Source organism: Ceratotherium simum, chromosome 6 (assembly GCF_057802395.1).
Source record: "Ceratotherium simum simum isolate JZ-2026a chromosome 6, ASM5780239v1, whole genome shotgun sequence".
Classification (NCBI taxonomy): Eukaryota; Metazoa; Chordata; class Mammalia; order Perissodactyla; family Rhinocerotidae; genus Ceratotherium; species Ceratotherium simum.
The window spans coordinates 30,093,455-30,106,458 of record NC_141905.1 but is presented as its reverse complement, the minus strand read 5'-3'; the positions used below and the strand labels follow the sequence as shown (position 1 = coordinate 30,106,458).

The 13,004-nt window shown below is 52.8% G+C and overlaps 1 protein-coding gene across 1 annotated transcript in view; it reads left to right on the top strand.

Annotated features, from left to right (window-relative positions):
- SLC29A3 (solute carrier family 29 member 3) overlaps window positions 1-3,825 on the top strand; it is a 47,120-nt gene extending 43,295 nt beyond the window's left edge. Inside the window, exon 6 of the mRNA XM_087432056.1 lies at window positions 1,459-3,825. Coding sequence (XP_087288182.1) covers window positions 1,459-2,113 — 655 coding nt within the window. The 3' untranslated portion in view covers window positions 2,114-3,825. The remainder of the gene's footprint in view (window positions 1-1,458) is intronic.
- The last annotated feature ends 9,179 nt before the right edge of the window (window positions 3,826-13,004 follow it).

The window sequence follows — 13,004 nt, the reverse complement described above, 5'->3', positions numbered from 1 at the left end:
GCATATGTCTCCTGGTTTTCAGACACCCGAGGTCCAAAGAGGTTGAATGACTCCAGCAAGGTCACACAGCAAGGCAAAGTGATCCAAGCCTTTTCTACTCTGGTCACAAGAGCAGAAATTGAAAAGATTGATAATATTCAATGATGAGGATATGGGGGAAAAGGCACTATTATAGGCTTATCAATTCTTTCAATAATTATGTTTTGAGGGGCTATTCTGTGCCCAGAGATTTAGCTGGAAACAGCCAAACATGGTCCTTGCCCCGGAGAGCTGTCTTCTATTGAAGGTGACAGATGATAAACCAGTAAACTAATGCAATGATTATAAACTGTGGTCAGTTTTTTTTAAAGAAACAGGTGCTCGCATAGAGATTAAAAGGGTGGGTTAAGTTAGAGTGAGTGGGTGGTACAGACCAGAGCTAAATTGATCACACATATTTGGCCAGCAGTTTATCAATATCTATCAAAAATTTAAAGGTGCAAACCTTTTGATCCAACAGTTCCTCTTCTAGAAATCTGCCCTACTGAAATACTAGTGTACATGTGCAAGGATTTATGTATAGGGATATTCATTGCACCATTATTTGTAGTACAGAAAAATTGGAGCTAACATAAATGTCCACCAATAGGGGAACAGTTAAGTTGTATATCCATGCAGTGAAATACTATGCAGCAGGGCAACAGGGAGACACAGAGCCATGTGTCCCCATGTGAAAGGATGGCCACAGGATATTGTTTTTTAGGCAATTATGTGTATGCATTTATGTGTAATAGTTATGCATGTATTTAGGTAGTTACATAATGTATTTATATATATTACTTATATAATATATTTAGGGATTATACTGTTGCGGGAAGTTTTACAATATGTATAGTTTGATCCCACTTTTGCGTAAGAAACGTAACTACTTATGTGTGTGTGGGGGGTTTGCATGTGCGTGGACCAATATACACCAGACTTTTAACAATCGGTACCTCTAAAGAGTGAGACAAGAGGTGAGACTTCTCCTTCTACTATATCATTTATCTTCTGTATTATTTGGGTTCAGTGCATCAAGCATGTGTTACTTTTATAATTTTAAAAATTTCTATTTTTTAATGCTGTTTTATCTCCACCCACCCACCGCCAAAACAAAACAAAAGCAAGTGAGCCAAGCTAGGCTCACCGCAGTGGTCAGTGCTGGTCTCCCTTGTCCCTGCTGGTGACACGGCCACCACCACAGAACAATGGACTAGAGTCCAGCCTTTCAGGCAGCGCCAGGACAGGCAGGTCGGGGACTATGTAGGGCTCTCTCTGGCCACCCCGCAGCATGTATGTCATCTGAGGTCATGCTGGGGCTGTGGGCTATATGAGTCTTAGGCTTTACATGCTGGGCCTAAAGGTCCCCCGCCTTGTCCCTGGAAATCCCAAGTGACCCTGCTTTCCAGGCCCTCTGACCACGTGCCCTCTCCCCTGCAGATACTATCTGAAGCCTGTTTGGCCAGCCCACGTGTTTTCTGGTGAAGAGCAGCTGCCCCAGGACTCCCCCAATGCTCCTTTGGTGGCCCCCGGGTCCCGTGACTCCTCGACGCCACCCCTCCGCCCCATCCTGAAGAAGACAGCTGGCCTGGGCTTCTGCGTCATCTACGTCCTCTTCGTCACCAGCCTGATTTTCCCTGCCATCTGCACCAACATCGAGTCCCTCAACAAGGGCTCGGGCTCGCTGTGGACCACCAAGTTCTTCGTCCCGCTCACCACCTTCCTCCTCTACAACTTTGCTGATCTGTGTGGTCGGCAGATCACTGCCTGGATCCAGGTGCCAGGGCCCAGAAGTCAGCTGCTCCCTGGGCTTGCGCTCCTCCGGACCTGCCTCGTCCCCCTCTTCGTGTTCTGCAACTACCAGCCCCGCGTCCACCTGCAGACGGTGGCCTTCCAGTCCGACGCCTACCCGGCGCTCTTCACCTCCCTGCTGGGGCTCAGCAACGGCTACCTCAGCACGCTGCCTCTCATCTACGGGCCCAAGATCGTGCCCAGGGAGCTGGCCGAGGCCACGGGGGTGGTGATGTCCTTTTACTTGTACTTGGGCTTGGTCCTCGGCTCGGCCTTCTCCGCCCTGCTCGTGCACCTCATCTAGGAGGGGGCGATGGCAAGAACGTCAGAGCCTGCGTGATGCTCAGTGAGGTGGGGAGGACGTGCCGGGAGGGCTCAGGCGGCCTGCAGGAAGGGCTGGAGGTGGGCTCAGTGCAGAGAGCAGAGCACACTCGGGCCTCATCTTTCCCAAGGAGCTGGTGCCAGACAGACACATGCCAGACTCAAACAGAACCCTCCTGAGACGTTTGAAGAAGACCAGAAGACATCTTAAGATGCAGTCACACAGTTACAGAGTGGGCTATCACTTTCCTTGCCGGTGGTTACATTCCGCCTTTCCTTCTAGCCTCTTGTGAACCGTGTTGTCAGTGTTCGCTCGCCCGAGTGCCAATGCCAGAGTCCACTGCGGGTGGGTTGCCGTCTCCCAGCCTTGCTCCTTCCAGTTGACAGCAAGGTGTGAGAATTCTCAGCCCTCCCTACCCAGAAGGGGTCCCCCTGGAATGCAGGTCCCCCTGGGTGGCCAGTCCTCAAGCCTGAGACCCAAGCCTGCACAGACCCCTGCTTTCTGTGGGTGAGAGAGCACCCCCCAACCAGACTGGGAACCCCAGACAGACAGGCCTTCCAGGAGCCTTCATTCCCTACACTTGGGTTCCAAAGGGCCTCCCAGGACCAGGGACCAGGCGTGGCAGGCCTGCATTTTCAGACAGGGATCATTAGTCCGTGGCCTGGGTCGAGGTGGGGTCTTTCAAGTCCATGTTTACAACATGTCAAGACCGTTGGCTCAAGGGCATAACAAATACAAATTTAATGAAAGCCTAATTGGTGGCCCTGTTAGTCAGGGTCTTGGCAGGAAACAGCATACTCAAATTGGGTAATTTGAGGATATTTGAAGAGTGGGTGTGGGAACCCTAAGAGGTTGTGCATTATATCCCAGAACTGATAATAGTGAAGCCATTCCACCTCAGGCCTGACAGGGCGAGGGGCGGGCGGATCCAGCCTGCTATGACCTGTGGGAGGTAGATCTCCTTCCCTTCCTCCCTCCGATCTCCTCCCAGTCCCTGCGGACTGAACCACAGCCAAGGAGCAGGCGGAGAGGATGGAGAGTGGGTGGAGGGGGAGAAGGTGTCCAGAGGGGGGCCGCTAGCCCCCTCACTTTCATAGATTTATTTGTTATTAACATATAGAGCTCTGAAGCGTTGGTCAGCAGAATTAGGTATTGCTTTGTCCTGGTTTGTTTGGGGTAGCTGTATATTTTGAAGCTGTTGTTTCAAAAGGCAGCCCTCAGGTTCTGTGGCCCCACATATTCATGATCACTTGACACAAGTAGTAAGTGATTTTTTTCAGAGTCTTTGAAGGCTTCTGCAAGGCTGCAGCATGGGGGAGCAGGCTGGCTTAGAAATCAGAGAGAGAGAGGAACTGGATCAGGTCGGGAGTTCCTTCTCAAGAGTGGTGCGGAAAGAACAGAGCTTGCCTCCAACAAGTGGAGAACCTGGGAACCGTGCACTAGCACGCTCCTTCTCTGAGCTGCTCCGGCTGTGTGGTGTCCTGCAGGTGCCTGATTAACCGGGAAGCAGCCAGTAATCCACCCAGTGGCGGCAGCTCACGCTCCCCACCATCTCAGGCTGGTACACATCCCTCCAGAGAATTGAAGACGACACCCTTGAAAGGTTTCTTGGAACTTGATACCTAAAAAAATTAATCAAAAAAAATTTTTTTAAATAAATTCTTCCCCCTCCCTCCTCTTGCAGGAGCCTGAAACCTCGCCTTGGTTGTTTCACCGACTTGAATGCTGCTATCATTGGGGCGTCCGTCTGGCTGCCGACTCATCTCCACTTCAGGTGTTTTAGAGATGGGCAGCGTGTCTGTTTTAAAGTAAAACAGCAGTCTCTGAGCTTGGATGTGGGGTCACCCTGGAGCTACCGGAGGAGTAATGGGGGTCTCGCAGGCTCGGGTGAAGGGGGACAGCTTAGAGAAGAGGAAGAAGTGTCCCTGTTAGTGAAATGATATGGAACTAGCCTGGAGTGAAGCGGGGAGAGGGTGTCCAGCTGTGATGGTGCAGCGCTGGGGGCAGCGGAGGAGAGGAAGGGCCATGTCAGTGCCAGCTTCCCTGGGGGAGGCCGGCTGTTCTTAGTTGGGAGGGGCCGGCTGCTTGGCTGATGGGGGGATTATCCAGGCTTTTGTCCCCTGTTCTTTGTTATTTGCCTGCGTGGGCATTTCACAGAGGATCATTCCTTCCCAGGGAGGGAGGAAGGAAAGTGAAAATACATCTCCAAGCAGAAGGGCAGACGGGGGGAGTTGGGGCGTCCTTGTCCCCCAGTCACTGAAATAGCAGCTCATGGGGCTTGGCTGCTCTAGGTCTCAAGTCTCATGTGACCCCAGCAGGCTTGTGCAACTAGCTCACGTTTTGGGGAGGGAACAAAACTTGCTAAAGAGAAGGGCATTTTTCAGTGAGGGGGGAGCCTCGAAAAGTTGCCTTTCTCTAACAGTTCTCTGATTTAATCCCAAGCAGCAGTTTTTAGTGCATATCCTTGTATATTTCCAGACCATACACATCTTCATTTTCCTCCTTTTATTCAACAGAGAAGCCAGAGGCAGGCAAATTAGTTGACTCTTCAACTAGTGGGTGACCAGCTCCCCCATGCCTGGGGACATGAGGGGACTTGAACCAGGGGTGGTGTTATTAGCAAAGACCCTTCATTCTGCCGTCTTCAGCCTAGTGCTCCCCATAGAAGAGTCCAGGCCTCCTAATCAGCTTGGACAGGATGTGTGAGGAGGGCACTGCAGGACCCGGCTTCTGAGACCGTGCAGTGCTCTTATAGAAAACTCCAAGTTGAAGAGAGAGGGCCAGAAGTCAGTAGAGAGAAGATTTTACTCCGGTGGAGGTTGAATTTACAGCCCGTGCTTATCTCAACTTTGTGGGGTTTCTGAGTGAAAGCACCCCGTGTCTGCCTTACCACTGCCACTTCCTTGGTGGCAGCATCGCCAGGCCAATTTTGCCCGGGGCCTGAGTCACTGCTGTCCTCCACCCACAGGCTGAGGTTGGCCCAGTGCCCAGTCCAGCTGTGACCAGAGCAGGATCTCACAAGGAATTTCAGCCCCACCAGCAGGTGGAGGCTGGGAGGAGTCACGTGGCCACAGACCCAGGGTCCAGGGCAGCCTTCCCACCAGTTGCCCAGACTCCTCGCCCAGTGCTCCCTGTGCTGGGTGCTTTATCTGCATTATCCTCCCATCTGTAGATGAACACAGAGAGGTGAAGTAACTTACCCAAGGTCGCTCAGCTACTAAGTGGCTTAGAAAGGAAACGTAGGTCTTCCTAAACTCAGAGGTCCTTGCCCACCCTATCCTCTTTCTCCCCTGTTGAACCTTGACTTTCTGCTTTGTTTTTGACACCTGTCGCCCCTATTCGTCACTCATGGCCTGGCTGGAGTGTTGTTCCAAGTGGACATATAGCCCAGAACCCTGGCACTGGCCCTGGACTGGTTGATCTGACTGGTGCAGCTGGTGAGAGGCCCTGCTGGACTGGGCCCCGTGGATCCGGATCCTGGGCCCACAGCAGGGTCACCACTATCACCCACCTTGTTGGGCACAGGATCTTGGGTCGCTTCCAGGCCCTGCCCTCCTGGTCCCTCATCCCCATCTCCCCTATGCCAGCCCCTGTAGATGAGGTCACCCCAGCATGGCTGCTGCTGCTGGACCTGTCTTTGGGCCCAGGATTGTAGGACACAGGACGAAGTCTAGGGGTGAGGAAGCCTTGCTCCCAGCCCCACTGGGCACCGGCTGTGTGAGTCGAGTAGCCTTTCCGAGCCTCATTTCCTCACCTGCAAAGGGGATGATAACAAGTCTCGGAGTTGTGACTGCTGTGCCTGTGAGCCAACCCGGCACACCCAGTCACGCCTGCTCCCCAGCCCACAGAGGCAGAGCTGCCCCAGGGCTCACGTGTGTGCCGCAGGGTGACTTGAGGGCACAGTGCTCGCCCTCTGCTCCCACCCACGCTTCGGCCACTTGAGAAGTGCAAAGGCAGCCTCAGCCTGGGAGGTGACTCAACTTCAGGCTGCTGTGGGCTTGTCCCTAAAGGAGAGTGAGGAAGACGGTCATGCTCTCGGCCCCACAAGGCTCCAGCCAGCTGATGCGTTGGCCCCGTGCACCTCACTTGGCTGGAGGTGAGAGGGAGCTCGGGCTGCAGCATGGGGTCGAGAAGTAGAGAGTCACGGGCTTCAGGAGCCCGGACCAAGGCTGGAATCTGGCTCCTCCACCCCTAGTTGGGTAACCTCTCACATCTGGAATGAGAAGCCTCTCGGGGCTGCTGTAAGGATTACACAAAAGGTAAAAGTGTCTGGCATATAGCAGATCCTCAACAAACATGTTTTCTTCCCACTTTTTGCTACCACCTGGGCAGTCTGTTGCAATGCCCAACTCCTTCCCCATGGCAGATCGGACTCTGCACCCACTGCTCAGTACACCCGGGCCCAGTGCCCGTCTGGGCCAGCACCTCCAATTCTGATGCCTGCTGTTTGATGCCCAGGCCCCCCATCTGGGTCCTGCCCAGAAACGCCTGACCTAGGGCAGGGTGCACGGGGCAGAAAGCTGGAAATCTGAGACCCCAGACTAAGCTTTGCCCCTCACTTCAACTTCTGGGCAAGCCACTTCACTTTTTTTCTAAGCCTCAGCTGGAAAAATGGACCCCCCAACACCTATCCTGCCTCCATCGTGAACATGTGGCCAGGTACACAGATGTCCTTTAGAACATTGGTCGTGTCCCAAAATGGTTCCAAGCGCTTGCTCTGGAGCTAGACTGCCTAGGCTTGAGTCTTCACCACTTCCCAGCTGCACGACCATGGGAAGCTCAACTGACTCCGTTTTCTCGTCTGACAATGGGGGCGATTATAGTACCGGCCTGGATCTGGTTGTCGTGTACATTAAATGGTAGACTGGTGATGCATATAAAACATTGAGAATCGAGCCTGGGGCGTGATCAGCACTAATCACCAGCTCCTGGAAGGCTGTGTCTTCAGACCTTTCCAGCGTACCCGACTGCAAACCGTCAGTACTAACCCACTGCCCCTGTTTCTCCCCCTCACGAGGTTTCAGGCTTGTCCCCTGATCCGGCTGCCTGGCCCTCCCCTGCCACCCTGCAAAGCCACATCTCCAAGTGCTGCCCACTACTGGGGCCAACAGAGGCTGCTCGGACGAGCTTCCCGGGGAATGTGGCTTGATCATGCCGTGCACCCAGTAGTTTAAGAAAAAGAAAGAAGAGAAGAGAAAGAAAGGGAGGAAGGAAGAAGGACAAGCAAAGAGGAGACGAGGGCAGGCGGGAGTCCGGGGTCTTCTCCCTGCTCCCGCACAGCTCTAGGAGGCAGATGGGCTCATGAATGGGAGTGAGAGGGTATCGTAAGTCTCGCAAGTGCAGAGTCCTGTAAAGATGCCAGCTGGAGACGCTGGTCTGTCTTTAAGGTACAGGGGCTTTCCTTGCCTTCTGTCCTCACCCTCCTGCTTCCTGGACCCGGCTTCTGATGGAGGCAGCTGGAAAGGTATTTCTTGCCCACAGGATGACACTTGTGCCTTGTTATCCCCAGGCAGGGTTTGGTGCCTTTAACCTTGGAAGAGCACTCAGAGGATGAAGTGCTTCTCTGCTTGCCCACTGGGCTGAGAAGTCAAGGACTACAGTTCTAACGGAGGCTCTGCAGGGTGCTGGCTGGGCTCCTGTAGCAGGTCTAGGGCACAGTCTACGTCACAGTAAAAGGGGTGCCGATTACAGAGCGCCTGCCATGGCCCGGCTGTGCCCACGTTGATAACCCTGCCAGGTGAGGCCATTATCCCCATTTCACAGAGGAAGACACTGAGGCTCAGAAGGGTTAAGTCAGTATGAGGCTGAATTGGAATTCAGACCAGGGCTGTGAGGCTCCGAAGCGTCTTCTCGCCTCTCCCCCTCCTGCCTTAGAAGACTGAGAGGGCACTTCCCATTTAAGTGGTTTGCTGGTCTGAGGAGCCCCAGCTGCCTGCTGGGTGGGCAGGGTGAGGTCTGAAGCATATAGCCTTCAGGAGGCTGGATTAACTGGTCCCTGGTCCGTGTGAGTGACAGCAGTCACTCAGCCTGCCTCATACCTCTGCAGTGTTTGGAGTGGGCGCACTGCTCTCCGGTAACTGAGGCTGCAGGCTCTATAGGCACTTAAAACATCACCTCGCCAAGGCTACAGAGCATGTGATACAGGCAGGAGCTTCACGGCGAGGAGCTTATGTGTCAGACGCCTCCAGTGTATCCTCTCCTGGGGGCCGGGGAACCAGGAGGGCCCACCTTGCCAGACACGGGGTGGAGCAAAGTGTGAAACCCTGGGATGACCACACCGCCTATCTTGACTTAACCACACGGCCAGAGCTGGAAGGGGCCCTGAGGTCCAAGTCCAACCCCTGCCTCTTGTCAGGACAATGCCTGGGTTGCTCTGGTCCAGCTGGAACAAGGCTGTGCCAGCCAGCAGATCCTTCCAGAGTGAGTCTCAGAGGCCCTAGGAGATTGAGCATCCTCAGTCCTGCTCTTGTTCTGGAAACAGCCCCACATTCCCAGCCCACTTCTCACACTCTTCACTCTAGACGGAAGGATGTGAGACCCTTTCCCCAGCAATCTATCTCACCCGGCAGCCTCCAGCGCTGCTGCTCCAGCCCCAGTCCTCTCCCTGGAGTTTAAGGAGGGCAGAATGTTCTAAAGCCCCTGGACTTCTTACATCCTTCCTGCTTCCTTCTAAGACCCTCACACAGGTCTTGATCAGGGACCCCTGGCAGGAATGAGAGGTTCATGGAACCCTGAGATCATATGTAGAAGTTTATGTGCTTCCCTGGGCAAAGGAGCCATAGCTTTGATTGCATTGTCAAAGGGGTCCACGTTCTAAGGTTTCAGAGCCCCTGGGGCCAAGCTACAATGACTTGTCCCATTTAGATGGTGTCTCTGTGCAGAGCACAGTCTAAAGAGCAGGACTGGAGCCAGGCTGCCCAATCTTGAATCTTGACTCTATCTCTTATTAGTGACTTTGGGCAGGTTTCTTAAACTCTCTGTGACTCAGTTTCCTTATCTGTAAAAGGGGTTGACTGAGTCCTACCCTCATGAAGTTGTTGTGAAGATTAAATGAGTTAATCCATGTAAAGCTCTTCATCCCTGCTAAATTATGACTGCTCCTCCCCATCGCCTTGTGAGGTTGGCAGGTCAGAGGTTATCCTCACCCCCACCCTTTTTTTTTTTTTTTTTGCTGAAGAAGATTCACCCTGAGCTAACATCTGTGCCAGTCTTCCTCAATTTTGTATATGGGTCGCCGCCACATCATGGCTGCCCTCGAGTGGTGTAGGTCCACGCCTAAGATCCAAACCCAGGCTGCCAAAGCAGAGCGCACTGAACTAACCACTAGGCCATAGGGCCAGCCCCCATCACCCCTCTTTTTTTTTTTGGTGAGGAAGATTGTCACTGAGCTAACATCTGTGCCAATCTTCCTCCATTTTGTATGTGGGACACTGCCACAGCACGGCTTGATGAGCAGTGTGTAGGTCCACGCCCAGGATCTGAACCCACAAACCTGGGCCGCTGAAGCGGAGCATGTGAACTTCACCACTATACCACTGAGCCGGCCCCCCTCACCCCTTTTTGGGTGAGGAAGAATGGTGGAGACCATAACTCAGTTACAGAGCAGACCCTCTGCCTGCAAACACAGCACAGCCCGCAGACTATCCAGTGAGACCACTACAGAGAGGAAGCCTGCATGCTGCTCTCAGAGGTGGGAGGGTTCCCTTTAGAGAAGCTGGCGAATAAACCAGATCTGCCGACAGTTTCTGTCCTGGTCAAGGACTGAGCACCAGTCACAGGACACGGGATGCTGGAGGTGGCTTTAGGCATGAGTCAGAAGCCACATATCTGAAAGGGGCTGACACACTGGCCTGTGAGCCTCTCTGCGGTGGCCTTCTTGAGGTCACCCTGACTCATCTGATTTCCAGAGAAGTGGAGGAGCTACAGCTTACTGAGCACTATGAACCAAGCATGGTAATGCATAATCTGCCTTAACCCATTCCATCACACTGTGAGGAAGTACTATCGTCCCCATTTCCAAGGTACAAACTAAGACTCAGACACACAGCTGCTAAGTGGCAGAGCTGAGATTCAAAGCCAGGTCTGTCTGACTCCAGGCCTCCAGCTCCTAAAGATGACGACAGCAGTCGTCCTCATCAGAATCACTGGGAGCGCTTGACAGACTGCAGACTGCTGTACCCAGCCCCAGAGTTTCTGATTCCATACCTCTGGGGTGGCGCCTGAGAATGTGCCTTCGTTAACAAAGCACCAGGTGATGCTGATGCGACTGGTCCAGGAACCCCACTTGGAGAACCACTGCGCTAGCCCACCAAAGACTGATGAGGGCTTGTCAGGAGCTCACATCTGGCCCGGGGAGAGAGCCAGGGCTCCGTCTGTTCCTGTTCCAGAGGGGTCGGGCCTGGAAAGTCTTTAAAGGTGCTAATGCATGTGGACACTCATTCATCATTCCTTACACACGGTCACACATTCGGGGCGGAGCCTTTGCATTTTAAGGGCCAAGCTCATCTTCACCACCAGCCCCCAAGGTTGGCACCCAGTGGCTTTACTCCTCAGTTGCATCTTTCCCACCTGCTCCCTTCACCATAAATATTCAGGAGGGAAGAGGGAAGAGAAAGGAGGGAGTGAGAAAGGGGGAGGCCTGAGGGCCAAGCCCGCCCTAGCCCACAGTCTGCAGTTGACAAGTTGGAAGGAGCTGTGGTTTCACGCCCTCGCAGGCATCCCTGCCACTGGGGAGCAGCAGGCTGGGGTGCAGGGCCGCCTCCTGCCAGGACGGGGTGTCACACTTCCTACCTGTTCTCTGGAGCTCATTAGCTGCTGAGGTGGTGTTAACTGTTTTCCTTTTTGCTGAGTCTTTGCTGAGACTCAAAAAGGGAAACGAGCCATTACCAAACAGCAACACTTTTTGAAACAGAAACTGAATTGACTGCATTTTCTAATAACATTTTGCGAGCTAAGAATGCAGAAGTCTGGCCTTTGTCAAAGCCATCTTTCAGAACAGAGTTGTCTCCGGCCTGCCTTCTGCTCACAAAGCTCTGTGAGAAGGGACGGGGACTCAAATGCCAAAATGTGCCAGGCCTGTTAGTGCCACGCCAGCTGGTATTTAATGGCTGGCCCGTGGCCTGTTGTGAAGACGTCAGGAAATTTCCCTTTTGTTGCTTTTTGCTGCTTAAGACCCTCAGGCTCTGCCCTGTTGGGTAAGGACTAGCCACCTCAATTCTGGAAATAGGGGAGAGCCGGGGTACAGGGCTTACATTCAGGGGACTTTGGGCCAGCTGCTAACCTCCCTGAGCCTCAGTGTCCTCACCTGCAACTGGGATATTAATCTTGCACACCTCAAAATTCTGATCAAGTCAGAGCGCCCTGTAAACTGAAAATGGCAGACCAGATATTAGCTCTAGTTATTATTATTAAACTACCTGTAGATCCATTTGTACCCAATGCTATGGGACAAGGGGTCCGTAGAACCAAGGGACATGACAGCCTGGAGCTCACACCCTTTCCCCCTCTGGACCATGCTCTGGGTACTTGGGACTTCTGAGCCCTTGCCTAAATGGGCTCAAAACTGCAGCCAGGGCCTGGGCAGGCTCTTTCCTAGGGCCATCCCCCGAGGGTGGACTGCTCAAGGCACTTCTGGGCTCAAGGGAAGTGGTGCTGATTTGGGACATATGGGTTGGGGTATCCACATGTATGCACAGGAGACCTCTCTAGATGTGGGCTGAGCCATCCCATTCCAGGGCAGAACTCTAAGAAGTCAGAGAATTCCAGATTCAAACTTGACTTTCCAGATTGTTAGAAACGTATATGTGTCAAGGTAGAAGGAAGAACATGTTTTATTTAAGTTTGTTACTTGCTTTATATCTTACATATTGAGACACATGGTATATGGGCCTCTGTACTCTTGCCCTGGGTCCACAAATGACCTGTTGATGTTTCAGTCAATGACAGACCACATACAGGACGGTGGTCCCATCAGATTAGTACCATAGCCTAGGGTGTAGGAGGCTATACCATCTAGGTTTGTGTAAGTATACTCTATAATGTTCACACAATGATGAAATGACCCAAGGACACATTTCTCAGAACATGTCCCTGTCATTAAGTGGGTAGCCAGGTAGTCTGTCTGCCTAGTATGGAAGCTCCGCTGAAACCTGTTCACCATGGTGACCCTACTGGTATTTGAAATACCGGTGGCATAGCTTTCAGTATCACATCTACACTCAGCTGCCACGGTATGACAACCGACAGACGGTTGGTGTGGTTCCCTGACCGGGAGAACCCGGGTGTGGCAGTGAGAGCACCGAATTTTAACCACTAGACCCCCACAGCTGGCTTATTTTTATTACTAGAAGTTTGAATTCCACTTCCTTTGAGCCAGGCAAACCTCTTATCATCCTCTTTATCTGTGCCTTTCCTTCTAATTCCTTCTATCTTCGTAAATATTGAAAGCTGTTCCTTATTTGGAAATGTAGCCAGGATTAGTAAAACTCAGAGAGATTTCAGTGCTCCCTTTCTTCTCTCCCTTAAAGCACTTCTCACCCCTAGAGACACAGGACAAACCACGGGCAGGGACGACGGGGCCTCCCTGGTCGATGGCTGGTCTTTTTGCCTCCTAAGCAGTTTCCAGGCCGTGAGTGTCTGTGCTACTTCAGGGTAAGAAGACAGAGCTCCACGCTGCTGCCACTGCGGTAACCCCTATGCCATGGGGACTAGATGATCCTAAGAAAAGCCACAGGCTCCATCCTGGGGGCTGGGAGGCCCTAGAAACCTAGCATTTTGTACAGGGAACAACTATACCAAGAGTGTTGCTGCCTGGTCCTCCCAATCTCCACCCTGGAGGGGTGCAGGCCCTCAGCTGGGAGAGGTAGCCGCCAAC